This window comes from Anolis sagrei, chromosome X, assembly GCF_037176765.1.
Source record: "Anolis sagrei isolate rAnoSag1 chromosome X, rAnoSag1.mat, whole genome shotgun sequence".
Classification (NCBI taxonomy): domain Eukaryota; kingdom Metazoa; phylum Chordata; class Lepidosauria; order Squamata; family Dactyloidae; genus Anolis; species Anolis sagrei.
Genome location: NC_090034.1, coordinates 83,513,738 through 83,532,089, shown reverse-complemented (window position 1 = coordinate 83,532,089; position 18,352 = coordinate 83,513,738). Strand labels below are relative to the sequence as shown.

At 42.1% G+C, this 18,352-nt stretch overlaps 1 protein-coding gene across 1 annotated transcript in view; it reads left to right on the top strand.

Annotated features, from left to right (window-relative positions):
• KPNA6 (karyopherin subunit alpha 6) overlaps positions 1-17,612 on the top strand; it is a 32,656-nt gene extending 15,044 nt beyond the window's left edge. The window contains exons 2-14 of the mRNA XM_060784127.2: positions 3,068-3,204; positions 3,352-3,447; positions 3,739-3,838; positions 5,935-6,029; positions 6,737-6,868; positions 8,381-8,469; positions 9,170-9,269; positions 9,745-9,908; positions 11,543-11,621; positions 11,803-11,928; positions 12,984-13,111; positions 14,018-14,196; positions 15,648-17,612. Of these exons, the coding sequence (XP_060640110.1) occupies positions 3,068-3,204; positions 3,352-3,447; positions 3,739-3,838; positions 5,935-6,029; positions 6,737-6,868; positions 8,381-8,469; positions 9,170-9,269; positions 9,745-9,908; positions 11,543-11,621; positions 11,803-11,928; positions 12,984-13,111; positions 14,018-14,196; positions 15,648-15,835 (1,613 nt within the window). The 3' untranslated portion in view covers positions 15,836-17,612. The remainder of the gene's footprint in view (positions 1-3,067; positions 3,205-3,351; positions 3,448-3,738; positions 3,839-5,934; positions 6,030-6,736; positions 6,869-8,380; positions 8,470-9,169; positions 9,270-9,744; positions 9,909-11,542; positions 11,622-11,802; positions 11,929-12,983; positions 13,112-14,017; positions 14,197-15,647) is intronic.
• Positions 17,613-18,352: the final 740 nt, after the last annotated feature.

Genomic DNA, 18,352 nt, shown 5'->3' with positions numbered 1-18,352 from the left:
AATTCCCAGCAACTGCCCAGCCAGTAGTGAGGAATGTTGGGAATTGCAGTCCACCAAGTCTGGAGGGCCACATCGTAGTACAGATTCAGCCTCGTTTAATGTAGCCTTTTGATGCAGGGAAAAACAGATCATATGTGTTTTTTGATGTTTTATGTGGGGGAAGCTCACTAGCAGTTCTAGGTTTCTTTATGGGGTTTGCGTTCTATAAACCTCTCTCTGGTGGTTTTTAACTGTTAGGTGTGCCATGCAAGTCTAACTGTTAGGTGTGCCGTGCAAGTCTAAATCCGTCGTATCCTTGAAATTATGGCAAGGCAATGCCAACCAGTGTTTTCTATGTTTGTACTGGATTGAAAATGCAAAAGTAGTGTGCACTCAGTGAAGAGCAGGGAAGAGGGGAAAGGAGAGTTGGAGTCTTTCTTCCCCTGTATACTCATGCAGACTGCGGCATCCTTTCCGGCTTCTGTGCTTTTCCTCATTAATACCTTTTTCCCATCTTGACAACATGCTGATGCTGCTTGTCCCAGTTTTCAACTGTTAAATGTTTCAGAGCCTGGTTCTCCAGGTTTCCCCCACAAACGCAACTGCTGAGGCCTCCCTTTTGTGTGACGCCGTTTAGGATTAATAGACTGCTGCCTTTATCCAGTCCACTTAGATAATAGCTTTCCCTGTCTGCTTTGGCTTCTGACTCAGCAGTGTGTCCGCCGGTTTTAGGCATGTGCATTTCTGCAGTTACTCAGCAAGGATTAGCAGGAAAGGTGGGGAATACAGAGAGTGAAAGGATGGGAAAAGCTCTGGGGCAGAGCTTTGGACCTAGGTCTCTTCCAGAGTCATTTTTTTTGGTATAGCTACATGCACCCCACTCAAATAAGTTGAAGGGATTGCCCTACATCAACACCGATTTATGTATGGAAAAGTCTAAATACAACTTCAGGGCCTAAAGTTGTGGGGTACCACCCCCTACCAATCCCCAACATTTACTAGATGAGAAAGGGTAGACTCTGGAGTGGTTAGGTATGGAGGCTTGGATTTGAGTTAGAAAGTCCAAATAAAAGCTGCATTTTTGATAGGCAAGGTGTTGCCACATGGGTATTCTGGGAGTCATCTAAAAAGTAGAAATGGGAAATGTTTTGGAGGTAACAAGAATGGAGACCATTCTCCCATGCGACTTGATTCAGGAGAAGCAACAGAAAAAGAGATTGGTGGAGGGAGAAGGCTCCTCGGGCCTCATTGCTTCATTTTTTTCAGTCCAGGTTTCATCTGTTTTGAAGCTTTGCCTCAGTGTTCTCTACAGTCATCATAAGTGATGAACCAGCTGATCTCCTTTGATCTTGCTCCTTCTTTTGCCATACTTTTGACCAGAGTCTTCTGCTGCCAATGGAGTCACAAGCCCTCTTTTATGACAGATGGTTGCTATGGAAATAAGGGTGTTCTTGTCACACTTCCCCCCTTTTTACATAATTGCTGGGGATGGAAAGACAGGGCTGAGAAACACATAGGCAAAAGACTGGTTCAGAGTGGGATTGAAAGTCATGCAACAATAAACAGGTGCTAAATGGATTTGTCCCTTGCGAAATGTATCCCTTTTCAGGTCTTCCAAACAGTAGTTTTGGTGCCTTAAATCTGGCATGTTTTGCAAGGCCTGCAGTCAGGCAAATGTGGAATGTTTGATTTTTCCTATAAGATCTGAGAAGTCCTTCCAGATTTCGATGTTGGGAACAGAACTTCTAGAGATGTTTATTCTCTATGTACAATGACTGCAGTGGGTACAAGAGCATTCATACTCATGCAAGCTTTAGTTGATGTTGGTTGTAGCTCAGTAGTAATCCAGAGTGGTCTTGAGTATTACTTACTCCTTATCTTGATTTCCTTATTTCCAGGAGAGCAGTTTGGTCTTTGAAGCTTTTGGCCTGCCCTGTCTAAAAGTCTTGCAGCTAGTATTTGATTGTTTGTAATGTATTGAGAGGTTTAGAGTGGCTTCATGTGAAAATCTCAAAGGAGATTGTATATAATAACAGGCAAATCTGTAATAAAATGGGTGGGTACATCAAGTCCTGAGGAGAGATAAGTATATTGCTGCAGCTATTTGCATAATTACATTTTTTTTAAAGGGTTGATTACCTCTTGCTCTGTTGGGACACTAAAGTAACTTCAGGAACCCATTTGTACTTTTCATTTAAGGTCACATTTCTGCATAGAGGGAGTGAGTGTTTTCTTGCTGGTTTCAATGACCCCAAGGGCAGTAGAAATGCTTAATTTTAATAAAAGATATTATTGTAGACTATTAAAGACATCTCAAGGCAGATGGAGGGTGAGGACCGCATCTCCATTTATGAATCCACGCGTTCACTTCGGTCATCTGGAGAGGCCCTGCTCGTGATCCCGCCTGCGTCGCAACCGCGCTTGGTGGGGACACGAGACAGGGCCTTTTCCATGGTGGCCCCCCGACTTTGGAACACCCTCCCCAAAGATCTTAGACAGGCCCCTACATTGGCAGTCTTCAGAAAGAACTTGAAGACCTGGCTGTTCCGATGTGCCTTCCCAGATTAGGAAATCTCCAATACCAAGTCCCATAAGCACTTTACTAGAACTATGATTGCTGCACACCGCACACTGCACTTGCCCTATAATGCCTTAGATACCACCTGTCACATCAGCACTTTTAAACCTGTACCCATTACTCTGGCCCGGCCCAGTTTATGTTATTGTGTTTTAGTGTATTGTTATTGCCTGTTGCTTATTATGCTTTATTGTTTTAATTTGCTTAGGTTTTGTATTGTTATATTGTGTATTGAGGCCTTGGCCTGTGTAAGCCGCATCGAGTCCTTCGGGAGATGCTAGCAGGGTACAAATAAAGTTTAATAATAATAATAATAATAATAATAATAATAATAATAAAATAATAATAATTCCACACATACAATGGACTGACACCCTGAGCAGTTCACTTGGATCCCCATCTGGACACAGATTACCTTGGGGCCATTTGGGCCATTCTTACACAGAGCCAATGCTCAAGGATAGAATTGGGAAGGCTGACATCTGATCTCCTTCCTGCTCTTCTCTTCAGAAACCATGGCGAGCCCAGCAAAGGAGAACAACTACAGAATGAAGAGTTATAAGAACAAGGCGCTGAACCCGGAGGAGATGCGCCGGAGGAGAGAAGAGGAGGGAATCCAGTTACGAAAACAGAAACGGGAACAGCAGGTACATAGACCTGCTTTTCTTTCTGTCTCTCTGACTTCCTTTTCATTTTTGGGTTTGCAACCCCTGAAGCATCTTGGGGCAGAAAACTGACATAAGCCACCAGAGTCACCCTCCTTCCCCTCTGATTTAATCTGTTTTCTACTTCAGCTCTTTAAAAGACGAAATGTGGAACTAATAAATGAAGATGCTGCTATGTTCGACAGTCCCCTTGCAGACGCCTTTGTCAGCTCCACCACGGGTGGGGTAAGTCAATCTTGAAAGCTATTGTGTTAGTTTAACCTTTTGTTTTAACTGTTCTTTTGCTATGGTCAGTAGCAGAAGACCAAAAGTACCAGACAGTATTGGAAGTACTTCCTTTGATATCTTTCTTTCCAAAAGTTTATAAGATGAATATCTTAGTTTATTTGAATAGAACGATCCTCCAGGATCCAGACCAGCATTGTTCTTATTTCCAGTTTGATAGCTTCCCCTTTGAAAAGAGAAATTTCTTGGGGACGAGATCTGGGGATTGACGTTTGGATGTGGATTTTTCAGGAGGGAGTGATCACAAGAGAAATGGTGGAGATGCTCTTCTCTGAAGACCCTGACCTTCAGCTAGTAACCACCCAGAGGTTCAGAAAGCTACTGTCAAAAGGTAAATTCAGCTTCAGGTCTTAAGCAGTCTTATATATTTTTAAAATGTCTGTTTGTGGCAGCACATTTGTCAGAATTTCTGTCAAGATTGCACTGATTACTGAATTGGTTTGCATAAAACATCTAAATGTTATAAATGTTACGACAGGAACTGTGGAATAGACATAACTGTCCCATTGTTTCTGGTTTACAAATCCTTGTGAGAATGAGAGATGGAGTTTTGAGGTGTGTGCATAATCTCATCAATGTGCCCAACAGTGTTATGAAAAGTTGTATCTGGCCAAATGTATGAATGACACACTTGCTCTGCCAGCAAAGTGCTTGAATGAATAATGCGAAGAGTTTTTAATAATAATAAAAATAATAATAAAAACTTGCAGGACTGAGACCCTGGTCTCGGTCTCACCTTCTTCGCAAGCACAGCTGGAGGGGACGAGAGACAGACCTTCTTAGTGGTAGCCCCTCAGTTGTGGAGCTCCCTCCCTAGTGATAATAGATCTGCCCCCTCCTTCCTAACCTTCAAAAAGAGAGTAAAAACCTGGATTTAGGAGCAGGCTTTTGAAAAATAGTGCGGTGCAGTAATTTTAATGTGGAATATGTGTAGTTGATTATCAAGTGGCCTTAGACTCTGGTCCTTGGATGGGGCGTTTTAACATTGGAATGTATTTTGATTATGTTGTATATGTATTAATTTTAATCCAATTTATTTTTAAGTTAGCATTGTATGTTTTTAGGCATTGTGTAGGTGCCATGTAAGCCGCCTTGAGTCCCCCTTGGGGTAGAGAAAGGTAGGATATAAATAAGATAAATAAATACATGTATATACCATCCTATTTCCCCAAGGGGACTCAGGGTGGTTTCCAACATATAAGGCAAATCATTCAATTTCCAAAAAGGAAAACCATACAGACAAATTTAAAATAAACATCATAAAACATACAATCATACTAAAACATACATAAAAAATTAAATGTATCCACCAAAAAGCAAATTAGGAAGGCGAGGAAGGGACCCTCCAAGGCGGGGAGCAGCGGAGGTGGCGAAGAGGAGGAGGCTGTGAAGTATGGACACTCTGCCCACTCGAGTGGGCGGAGCGTCCCTACTTCACAGATTTTCGCTTATCGCAGGAGGTCCTGAAACGGAACACTCGCAGTAAGTGAGGGATTACTGTCTATCACTTTAGAGAAAATGTCACTGCTGTAACCTTAATCTCAGTCTTTTTGAACAGTTTATTTGCAATACTTTGAAGAAGGTTTATCTAGGCGTAGACTAGCCTCAGATTTGTATAGGATTCTCAACTATCAAATAACATGTTTTAATACATATACTGATTGAGAAAATTACTATTACTACTAGCTGTGCCCACCACACGTTGCTGTGCCCAACCTTCCCTTCCCTCTTTCCCTCCCTCCCTCCCTCCCTTTCTTTCCCTCCCTCTCTCCCTATTTCCTTCCTTCTCTTTTTTCTTTCCTTCTCTCCTTCCTTCCTTCTCTACCTCTTTCCTTCCTTCCCCTCTGTTTGTCTTTCTCTCCTTTCTTCCTTCTCCACCTATTCTTGGACTATAACTCCCAGCAGTCCTCCTGATTGATCTGTCTATCTCTATCTAATCAATCTATCTATGATCTGTCTGGAGGATTGCTGGGAGTTGCAGTCCAGGAATAGGAAATAGGAAATATGTACGGATTGGGATGCTCTCAAAGAATTCCAAGGAGAAGCAAGCTTGCAGCTTGGAAGCAGTTCATTTGGAACATCCTCCTCCCCTAAATGGTCTGGTCTAGGGGATGCTGGGAGCTGTCATTTTCTCGCATGCGCTGTATCAGCATTTAGCTTTTTTGGGTTTTTAAGTCCGCTATTTTTTGGGAGGGGTTTATGAGTGATGGTCACTCGTTGGTCTGTTAGGGGTGCAGTGTCCAAATTTCATGTCAGTTCGTCTAGTGGGTTTTGAGTTATGTTAATCACACGAACGAACATTACATTTTTATTTATATAGATTTATACTGACAGTTCTGAGTCTTTAAAGAGTGGTTTTCAGCAGAGCACCTTGTGCCATGTTTTCTTATTAAATGTTCTTAAAAGTATCCCTCTTCTTTTCTTTAGAGCCCAATCCTCCAATAGATGAAGTGATAAGCACTCAGGGAGTGGTAGACAGGTTTGTTGAATTTCTCAAGAAAAGTGAGAACAGCACATTACAGGTAAGTGAGGAAGGGGGTCTTTTTGACTTGGCATTGCTTTTCTGCAAATCTGATTGGCCCAGTTTCACATTTTGGTGAACTGTACAGGGCACTGTGCCTCCGAATGGCATTCCTTGAACATGCTGTTGTGGCCACAACTGTGGTCTTTCCTTGGCACCAAACAACATAAAGTGTCTTAAATGTAAACTGAAATGCATTATTATTATTATTATTATTATTATTATTATTATTCCTCTCATTGTGACTTGAGGTGGGGTACAGCATAGTTAAAACAATTAGATAAAACACTATTAAAATACATGTAACAAATAATACACTTAGTAAAATACAGATTAAAATTCACCGGTAAAATGCAGATTAAAATGAAAGTGTTGAAGCACAAGTGGGGTTTTTTTTGGTCCTGATACTAATAAAGGGCATTGAAGCCATTGAAGTCCAAATGTCTGTACTTGTTATAGTGCCCTCCTGCCAAATGTTTGCTAAAATGTATGTGAATCATCATTAAGAGAAGGCAGATAAGGAATTATATGGAACCCCAGTTTGTGTAACTTTTTTGTGGGATGTTTTCTATGAAAGCCTAAATCCATCATTGCCATTGGGATTAGTTTGTGATAGTCTCTGCTGTACTTTGCAACTCAGGACTCCTTTATTGGTCTCAGTACTTGGTTTGAGGACGTCTATTAATGAGTTGCCTCTTGCTTTTCCAGTTTGAAGCTGCCTGGGCATTAACTAACATTGCCTCAGGCACGTCACTGCAAACCAAAATAGTCATTGAGGCCGGCGCTGTTCCTATCTTCATCGAGTTGTTGAGCGCTGATTTTGAAGATGTCCAGGAGCAGGTGAGGCACTTTTGGGGTGAACTTGGACCCCACGTCCAGGAGATCTGTCATGAAATACATTGAGGCAAGCAAAAGTCACACAGTCTTAGTCCCTTCTTCAAGTCTTTATAATTTTTTTCTTCATGTCAGGAGCGACTTGAGAAACTGCAAGTCACTTCTGGTGTGCGAGAATTGGCCGTCTGCAAGGACATTGCCCAGGGGATGCCCAGATGTTTTACCAACTTTGTGGGAGGTTCTCTCATGTCTGTGCATGGGGAGCTGGAGCTGACAGAGGGAGCTCAACCCGCTCTCCCTGAATTCGAACCTCTGAACTGTTGGTATTTAGTCCTGCCGGCACAAGGGTTTTAACCCATTGCGCCACCAGGGGCTCGTGTTTATAATCAGAGGTAGGCAGATTGTGGCCCTGCAGATATGGTTGGAACTACAGATCCCATCAACTGCAACTAGGATTGATGTGAATTACAATCCAACAGCATTGAGAGGTTCGCACCCTGCCTCCTATTCTTTTCTGTCCATTGTTGTTCCCTGCTCATCACATGTTCAGTGTGCTCCTTCCAAGCCTTTGGTCACAACATGTTCAAGTGTTCTGACTGTTCAAGGGAAAAGACAGCACTGCTGAAGGAGCTTTAAGAGCAGGGGAGCTCAGAGGACAAGAAAGACATCGACACCAGGGGAAGCCCTGTGATTCAGGGTGAGGGTAGCAAGATCTAAATGGTGGGTTTCCATTTCACACAATTAACAAGGGAACTGCCGGGCCAGGAAACCTTCAGGTTACAAGAACCTTAATTGCTCGTTTAATAGCAAAGTTGATCGACAGCAGGAAGGTAGTGCAAGGATATCATCACACTGTGCTCTTAAAGAGTTGCTATATCACTTTAAATTATATGGCAGTCTTCTCTAGAATCCCAGGATTTGCAGTTTAGAGAGGGGCCTTTAAAATTCCCAGCCAGAAAAATCCTGGGCCTCGCTAAACTACAAAAACCCAGAGTTCTGTAGGAGGCAGCTGCAGGATTTAAAGTGTGATACAACTCTTTAAGTTATATCTCACCAAGGCCGTAGTGGCGCAGTGGGTTAAACCACTAAGCTGCAGAACTTGCTGAGCAGAATGTCAGCAGTTCTAATCCATGCACGGAGTGAGCTCCTATTGTTAGCCCCAGCTTCTAGCAGTTCGAAAACATGCAAATGTGATTAGATCAATAGGTACCACTCCGGCAGGAAGGTAACTACACTCCATACAGTCATGCTGGCCACATGACCTTGGAGGTGTCTATGGACAACACTGGCTCTTTGGCTTACAAATGGAGATGAGCACCACCCCCCAGAGTCAGAAACGACTAGACTGAATATCAAGGGAAAACCTTTACTTTACCTTATAACTCTTTAAAGTGTAGTGATAATCTCCCAATACAATAGGACCTTGAAAGGACCAAAGTCTGGGACCGTGTCTCCTTCTCATTCCCTATTTCCTCTCCATTCAGAGATTGAGTACTGTACTTCTTCTCCTTCCTCCAGGCTGTTTGGGCGTTGGGAAACATTGCTGGAGACAGCTCTGCCTGCCGCGACTATGTCCTCAACTGTGGCATCCTTCCTCCACTGTTGCTGTGAGTAGCTGTTGAGAGAAACTGGAATATTATACCTCCCTTTGCGATGTATTAACTACATAGGGCATTCCATAGTAAAAAAAAACAAAAAAAACCTGATGGCCTGGACTTAAGACCACAGTAAACATTTCTTTATAAGATTTATTAATAAACTTTTATTATGGCTTTCCTCGAGGCCACAGAGCATAATTCCAGGATCAATTTTCTATGTGAAAGACAACCTTTGAAGGTGTGTGTCTGTACTAGAGATATGAAAGCCTGGAAAAAATAGAAAAATAGAAGGAAAAACAGTTTTTCCAAAGCAAATTTTGCAGAAAAATTGGGGAAAAGGTGTGTAGAATATATTCTCTTCCAATAATATAAATATCTTCCTGTTATATTGTTTGAATAACATGGCATAGACATAGTATTTATCATAGGAAAATAACATATTCTACGCACTTTTATTTTTCTTGAAAGAAATGGCTTTGGAAAAAAACGGAAAGAAATCCTGTTTTCCCCCCAGTTTTTCTGGGGTTTTTTTCCAGGCCTTCTAATCTCTAGTATGTACTTCACTATGCTATAGACTTGATTTAACATGGCTAGTTAAAATTGTTAAGGCTTAAACCTTGTTGGGAGTATTTCTGAAGGAGGGCTGTCAAATCTACATGAGTGTGCATTTTCACTGTACTAAGAAGATATGGTTTGCCTCATATTCCAGGCTTCTCACAAAATCTACTAGGCTGACAATGACACGAAACGCTGTCTGGGCCTTGTCGAACCTGTGCAGAGGGAAGAACCCTCCCCCTGAGTTTGAGAAGGTGAGATACACGAATTCACCCAACATTATCCTTATTATTCTGAAATGGGCCATTTTAGTCTTTCAGAACTCACATTGATATTACCGAATGCTCCCAACTGTTTATAGTCTGTAACGAACTGTGACCCTCCCATAAACAAGTGCATGAGGAAATACATATTTAGCACAAGCCTCTTGGCAAACACTTAGTATTGCTAACCCTGCTGCTGGTCAAGATCTGCTTATGGCAGCTCGACTCTTGTTGTGCTCCTTCTCAGTAAGGAGAATGGATAAGGGCAACCCCCCCAAATGAGAAGTTACTTCAGCCTGTCTATATTGAAATGTTGGTGGAAAATATTGATATATTGGTGGGATGTTTACACCAGCTTCAGTCATTGGCTTAAACAGCCAATGGGGTACAGAATATTCTGCGGAGTCTTTTTTAAGGCCAACTGTTGCCCTCTTGCCTCCTTCAGGAGCCTTCTTCTTCTTCGCAGGTATCCTCCTGTTTGCCGGTTTTGTCCCGCTTACTCTTTAGCAGCGACTCCGACTTGCTGGCAGATGCATGCTGGGCCCTCTCCTATCTTTCGGACGGCCCTAATGAGAAAATCCAGGCTGTAATAGATTCTGGCGTGTGCCGGCGGTTGGTGGAATTGCTGATGTAAGTATCTTGGTTGGATTAAGGTGCTGGTGACACCCCAGAACCTTAATCCACAGCATTACTACAGCATTGTATTGGAAGACCTAGCAAATTCCTAGAGAGGAGACCTCTAGGAATCTCAGTGGAACTCTGTAGCATGCTGGGATTGGAAATTGGGTAATTTAATGGCATTTGGTTGTGTATGTGGTTTCAGGTAACACTGGAGCGTATCCTCCACCGACACAGGGCTCTTATTGGAGTCTTTTAATGAATCCTAATGGTTACAGCCTTATATAAGTTCAGTGTTAATTAAAATAACTTCTATAACAGGCACGAGCAAACTTAGGCCCTCCAGGTGTTTTGGACTTGGAGTGCCACAATTCCGGCTGTTAGGATTTGTGGAAATTGAAGTCCAAAACGCCTGGAGGGCCTAAGTTTGCCCATGCCTGTTACATAAGGATCTTTTATTAATACAGACTAACATAGCCAGTCTAATTTGGGGGTGTTCATTATCAAGCCTTCATCCTTGGATCCGCAAAAGAATTCTCAACATGGTTATCTCGTTTTGCTTTAAGTGGGTTAGAGCTCTGTGGAGATATTTTCAGTGCTGAGAGGGCTGAGGTGGTGCCCTCGGGATCCTCAACGCAGAGATTAGCTGCTTAAGAAGAGCATGAAATCTGTCCGGGCAGTGAATGGAGTTGACCTGCGGCATTGAAACCCCAGGCACTAATCCCTGGCTCTCTCCTGGAGGTCAAGTGGAGGCCCTTGGCCAAATGGGACTCTTAGCTCATTTGTGAAGTCAGAAGTTAGCACTGCCAACATTGTGGTGCCTTGTAACACACTACAGAGAAGGATCCATGGTTGCACATGGCTGACTGGGAGGACAGCAAAATCATAGAATCATAGAGTTGAAAGAGACCCCAAGGGCCATCCAGTCCAAGCTCATTCTGCCAGACAAGAAGATTCAATCTAAGCCCTTTGCTTAAAAACCTCCAAAGAAGGAGACTCGGCAGCACATTCCACTGCCAAATAGCTCTTATCATTAGTTATATGTGGATTGATTTCTGGGATTTGATTGAGTAGTTTATTTGTTTTTGTTGATTTATTACAGCATTGAATGTTTGCCATTATTTTGTTGAAAACTGCCCTGAGTCCCCTTGGGTTCAGGATATAAAGTGTTGTTGTTGTTGTTATTAGGAAGATCTCCATAATGTTCAAGTGGAATCTTGTTTCCTGTAATTTTTTGTTGTTGTTATGTTGATTTATACCTGCTTTTTCTCTCCACAAGGAGACTCAGCATGATTTACATTAAAAGCATTTCAATAAAATTTAAAATCTAAAATATACAAACATTAAAACAGAATTAAATATCATTGGTATTTTTAAAATTAGTTAAAATCCATAAAAACATTCCAATCTACAAACCACAACACCCCCTGACTTGATCTTTAAAACCTTCTTTATAATTTTAACACATTGTTTGATTCTAAGTCTCAAGGATAGCAGAAAACAAGCATGTTGCCCCTTCCTTAGGACATCCTTTCAAATATTTAAACATGGGTGCCATGTCTTCTCTTAACCTTCTCTTCTGCAGGCTAAACAAATGAGCGAAGCCTGTAGGCTCAAACCTGTATCTTTCCTCCTCCTTCCCTCAGGCACAGTGACTACAAAGTGGCTTCCCCAGCTTTGCGAGCGGTTGGCAACATAGTGACCGGGGACGACATACAGACCCAGGTGATTACATGGGACAGAATCCTAAATCCGGGCCTCCTCCCAGCCTAGGTTTCCGATTTAACAACCTACAACCAATCAGCATCACCATGCTGGATGGGTTTGTGGGAGGCTTCCATGAAAATGGCACTGAATGCCCATCCCTGGTCAATTCATCCGCATCCCTTTTTTATTTCCTTTCCAGGTGATCCTGAATTGCTCAGCTTTGCCGTGTCTGCTCCACTTGCTCAGCAGCCCCAAAGAGTCTATCCGGAAAGAGGCGTGTTGGACGATCTCCAACGTCACGGCAGGGAACAGAGCTCAGATACAGGTAGGGCTTCCGTGTCCCCCGGTTTGGGTCTGAGGCCTAGAGATCAGGGCCCTAAAGTAGCCTTGTCTAGGTGAGCTATGTTTCGTGGTATCCTAGAATGGAATAGAATCTGTTTACTCCTTTGAGGGATCTGTCTTCACCACCATTCCCATAATGTTATGAGGGAGCTTACAGGAAGGGGCACATTTACTGTCCCACTCCATAGTACCAGTAGGCTGTTAGGAATTGTGGGAGTTGAAGTCCAAAACACCTGAGGGGTTAAGTTTGCCCATACTTGAGATAAACCCATTGAAGGAGATGTCACAAACACAAGGAGAAACTCCTGCCTGAAGTTAGAGAGAGGTTGGCTTTGCTTTCTTGCCCAGTACTCCTAAGTCTCTTTCTTCTTTGCTAGTGGAGACTTCAAACATGAAAGGTGATTGGAAATACTGAAAACAACAAGGGATTTCAACTTCTTGCTATTGCTATTCCCTTGCTCTGGTCTGTTGGGCAAATGGGCTGATTAGCAAAAGACCCTCCTCATAAATGTACAGCAGAGTAACTTAGCAGCAGCATGACCAAGCATCAATAGCCCAAAATGATAAAAAGAACAAAAACTCACAGACCAATGTTATCTCTTCCATAGGAAGCTTTTCTTTGTAGTAAAATAATATAGTTGAACTATTTGCAATAACAAGGTTTCCACAATACAAATAAAGTCCTTTATACTTCCTTCTTTGCTTCCATGCTTTGTTGCTTCTTTCCCATACAGATATACAGCTTTGCTCTCACAGAGCCTCCTCTCCCACTGAAATTACACAGGAGCTTCACATAGTAGCTTTACACACAGCTGTACGCACGAGTCCTTTAACCTGGGGCTACTTTTATCAAAACTTCTCACACACTGAGATTTACCTCACACTTCTCAGGACGACACTAGCTTTTGGCCTACTAACTCTTAACAGGCTTCGGCCTGCTCACTCTCCTCTGACTAACTAATTATTTCAGTGATTGACTCACACTTTTGTCATCAAAAATACCCAGTTAATTCTTAATATTTCTGGCATGTTCTTCAGGCAGTCATAGACGCCAACATTTTCCCAGTCCTGATCGAAATTCTACAGAAGGCTGAATTCCGCACGAGGAAAGAAGCCGCCTGGGCCATCACCAACGCAACGTCTGGAGGAACTCCGGAGCAGATCAAGTAAGTCCAGGCATTTACCCCTTAGTAAGGCTTACTGGGGCTGCTCTCTGATCAGTCTTAAAGGGGCATACATTGGATAGAGAGACTTGTGAGTCCATGGAAGCAATAGTTTAGGATTGATGTGCAGTTTCCCATTTTCTCCTATCTGAAAAGGAAATCTACGGTGTCCAAGCTGGAGCTTAGTGTGTGTTTTCAGATAAAGGCTACTAAAGCCCTTGTGTTAAACTCAAGGCCTGTGGGCCGAATCCAGCCCTCCATGTCATTTTGTGTGTCCCTCCAGATGTCCCTCTCCCTGAGTCCCCTTGTGGGAGAAAGGCGGGGTAGAAATGAAGGAAATAAAATAATAATAAATGCCAGACTACAACTACTGTATTCCTCCTCATTAGACATCATGACTAGGACTGATGGGAGTTGTCATACAGTAACACCTGCAAGGCTACCATTTGCTCTGCTTAGTCAGGAGAGTGGGGTCTGAGTTCAGATACAAGGCTTGTTGGTATGATGCCTGACTTTAAAAGTTCCTTTCACCTGGGTCCCCAACCTCAGAGCCACAAGGGCTGTTGGGTTACAATCCTCATTACTCCCAGTCTGCATGTCGTTCCATGACATCTCAAGACCCAAACTGGGCAAAGACTAAAGAGTACCAATCATCATATTAAAAATTATAGTTGTCCCACTGTCTCCATGGAGTGAACAGTCATTTGAAGGCAACCATAAGGCAGATGTGGCCCTTGATGAAAACGAGTTTGACACTCCTATGCTAAAGGATGTTTTACACCTCAAGTAGATTATTGTGTAAAGCTGTGGCGCTGGGCATTAGGATCAAGGGCTTTCTTGAGATTAATGCATGCCTCACTTTTGATTGCGGGTGTGACTCTCCTGAACATTTACTCTCTCCTACCATAGGTACCTGGTAAACCTGGGCTGCATCAAGCCCCTGTGCGACCTCCTGACCGTAATGGACTCCAAGATTGTCCAAGTGGCCCTGAATGGCCTGGAGAACATTCTGCGACTCGGGGAACAGGAGGCCAAGCAGAGCGGCACCGGCATCAACCCTTACTGCAGCCTCATTGAGGAAGCCTACGGTGAGTCCTCCCTTCAACTGGTCAGAAAAGAGATAGCCATGTTAGGACTCTTCCCTTGAAATAGCTGTGAGTGAGTGACGTTCACCTTGATGCCTCCCCAAATATACCTCTTAACTACATATATAGAAGTGTATGCAATTTTTTAAATCTGTATATTATTTCAGCTATATAAAATTGTTGTAAAGACAGTAATTTTCCAATACATCACTTTTATCACCAATACTCTTACTTCAAACTAACTTTCCTCACTCATAAAAACAATAACCTTAAAGTTAAAAAGATATACGATGAACATATTCCCCTTATTATCTTAGACAACTCATTATCTTAGTCAACAATATATATGTATTTATCTATATGTATTTTAATCTTGTTTTGTTGTATGATGTTTTAACTTGTATTAGTAGCATTGAATCCTTTTTGTAAGCTGGTCTGAGTCCCTCTACGGAGGTGAGAAGATCGGGATATAAAAGCTTTAAATAAATTTTAAATAAAAAACTTCTGCATTCTACTTTGCTCCCTCAATATTTCATTTCATCTTCAAAACCTGCAAGCATTTTTGTTTTCCTTCATTCTTTATAAATAACACAAAGGATTCCCATTGTTTTAAAAAGTTAATGGGGCGATATTTCCTTTATCAGACAAGACAGTTTGCCCATTTCTGTCAGTTCCAAAATATTTTATAATCTGATTTTCCTCTAAGGGCCGTTATTTATTTTTCCATGTTTGCACCTAAATGGAAAGTGTGTGCGTGTGCGCACACATATAGAGGGAGAGGGATATAATTGAGTTGCAAGACATCCAGTCCAACCCCCTGCCATGCAGGAAGAGCACAATCAAAGCACCCTTGACAGATGGCTATCTATTTTCTGTTTACCCTATTTATTCAAATCCAATCCTCTTTTTTTGGCCAAAATGCCTCTCCAGAATTAGGGTACACATTAGATTTGTGTCATATGGTCATCTTAATGCTGAGCCAAAACTAAGGAGGAAGCTGCTTAAGGAGCTTGACTGGAATCCCTATTTGAAGGAATGTCATCTCTAATTTAATGGCCACGGCTCAATGCTATGCAATTTTGGGATGTGTCATTTGGTGATGCACCAGCATTCTTTTGCAGAGAAGGTTGAGAATCTTGAAAAAGTAACACCCTTCATGACATTGAACCAAGGCAGTTAAAATGGATTCATTCTACAGCATAGATGCACACCATAGTTTCTTTTTAATTGCTGGAAGCTTTGGTGTCATAACAATTATATTTTTAAAGAAAGGATTCTAAGCAGGCAGCAACTGTGATGGCCAAATGACAAGGAATGCACTTTTTGCCGCTGCGCATGACATTCTATAGCAAATACTGTTTTTGATTTCAGGGTTTTGAAAATTGAGGCATGCACTGGATTTGACAGTACATGAGACTCGAGTTTTATTAATAACAATGCCCTTTCTCCTCCAGGCTTGGATAAAATTGAGTTTCTCCAGAGTCACGAGAACCAGGAGATCTACCAGAAGGCCTTTGACCTGATTGAGCACTACTTCGGCATCGAGGACGACGATGCCACTTTGGCCCCCCAAGTCGACGAGGCCCAGCAGCAGTTCATCTTCCAGCAGCCCGAGGCCCCCATGGAAGGCTTCCAGCTATAACGCCCGGATGGAGGCGGATGAAGGGGGAGAGACCACCAGGACATCCATCCACGGAGGAAACCCTCTTTGCCTCTGGCCCTGTCCTCTCCTCTGCCAGAAGCAGAAGGTGGCAGCACCCTCGCACCTGTTGAGAAACAGCTTTCCCTTCACCGACACATGGCAGCTGTGCTTCGCTCTCATGAAGAGGAGATCATCCTTAGTACACTTTCCCCCCCTTTGGCTGCTGCTTTTGGGGGGGAAAAGAAGAAGAAGCAGCTGGTGGATGGATGAGGGGTGTGAATCCGTGACACCTTCTTGTGTGTGTGGATTTTCCTCCAGGTTTTCTTTTCTTTCCTTTATTTTTCCTTTGTGGTGTGGTTTGTTTTCTCTCTCCTCTTAAAACATTGACTCTTCACTAAGGTACTTGAGAGAGGAAGGCTTCTTCAGAGGAAGGAAGCCAAAGAAAAAAATAAAATAACATAAATCGTAACCAAGGAAACTAATCTTGGACGCTTGGATTCAACTATTTAAAAGATTACTATTTTTGTTTTGGTTTTGCACATATTAATTTGTATTAAAGACTCTATCCTCTGCCAAAAGCACCACTTTGGCCCACTGTTTATTATTTTGATTTTTTTTTTTTTTTGTCTTTTGGAGCCCCCTCTCTTGCCAAAACAAGGATTTTGGGGTAAAGTTCCTTGCTGCTTTTTTGTCCTCTCCTCCGAGAAAGAGAATTTTCCCCATAAACAGACTGCAAGGGAGGAAAAGAAATTGGACCATGCCTTGAGGAAGAAGAAGAAGAGCCTTCGTGTGTTTGTGCATTTGCATTTGGGGGGATCCTTTTTCTTTTTGTTGCGGCTGATCTCCTTGGGAGCCAAGGCTTCCAAATTACTCTCCCAAAGGGATCTGTAAGGCATTGAAGGCACACGAAAATGATTCAAAGCACAGCTCCCACTCCAGGAGGACTTTCCTTACATTTGCTACTGACTTGGACTGATTGGGAAAGAAAAGAGAGGAAGGAAAATCAAAGTCCCCATTTTTGTCTTTACTTGAAGAAAAACCTTTCGATTCATGTTGTTTCATTTGGGATTCCCCCCCCCCCCTCCTTTTCTTTGCAGGGACAAACCTCAAATCTCAAAACAAGGGGTCGGAACCGGCCTGTTTTTTCTCGGGATGACCTCCTGCTCGCATTCTGTATCGTGTACATTTTCCTTCAAAATGAAGAAAGTCAAAGCTCTGTATTTTTTATATATTATATATACACACATGTTAGATATTTGTCTAATTCGGTCTCCGGAGGGGGAGAGAAACTACTCCTTCTCATGAGATCCTGTGTGGAAACAGGCCTTGCCTAGGAATATGGCTCTGGCAAAAAGAAAAAAGAAACTTTTATTTCTTTTGTGTTCCTGTCTTTGCCTACTCTGTGAGCCCCCAAATATGTTTGATTTCCTTCAACCTGGTTGCAATTGCTGGTCTGACTCGAGCAGAAAGCAGGAGACTCTTTGAGTGAGGATAGATTTGGGATAATTATATATATTTGGGATGGGGACGATCCCTTTGGTTGTCTTCATGTTTTTTCCTTGCGCTCCAAAGGTTGAAACCTGGGCTCCTGAAACCTTCAAGAACAGATCTGATAATACAAGGTGATGCGTGGCGCTAGATCATCATAAGCCTCGGGCTGTATTTTGTAATAGAGAGAGATGCTTTTCATTGTTTAAGAAGAAATGAAATAGAAAAAAAACAAACACCAAGGAAATTTAATAAACGACATCTCTGCATTCGGTGACTGCAATCCCAACGTGACTGGAGGTTTCCCTTAATACGTCCGGCTGTGTCTTACACTATTATTGATGTTTCAGAACAGCATGAATATTTGAAATTGACCAGGCTTGGGGTTCTGGAATTTATCTTGTATTGCTAATAGTGTTTATGATCATGCTTACTTGACCAAAGGTGGGCTCTTTGTCCCTTTTAGAGCTGGGATTTGAAACCAGCAAATACACCTCCCTATATATAGCCTAATACAAATATAGCCAAGGTTGGCTCTTTCCATTACGGGGCAAGCCGTCTCTTAAGATGAGCAGCCATTTATTTGTATGTGTTCCATATCTTTTAAGATGACAGCCATTTATTTATTTTTATACTTAATGTTTATTTATTTATATATTATTTTTGTTTATTTAATATTTTAATGTATTTAATACTTATTTTGATATTTGATACTTAACAGCATATTTCTGAAGATGACCAAGAATTTATTTCTATTTATATGTACTTGGCAAATAACTTTGAAGATGATCAGCCATTTTTATTTATTTACTGGACAGCATATCTCTTAAGCTGAGCAGCCATTTATTCATATTTTATTTACTTTTTTCGTGCCTTTCTCCCAATATAGGAGGCATGTGAACTTGTAATGCCTCAATGGTTGTTATATATAAAATGAGTACTTACAAACCAAGCCAACCTACCCCAGTTGCAATTACAGAGTATCACCTTTTCTGAAAATTAAATCCTCCAAGAATGAACCAAAACAAT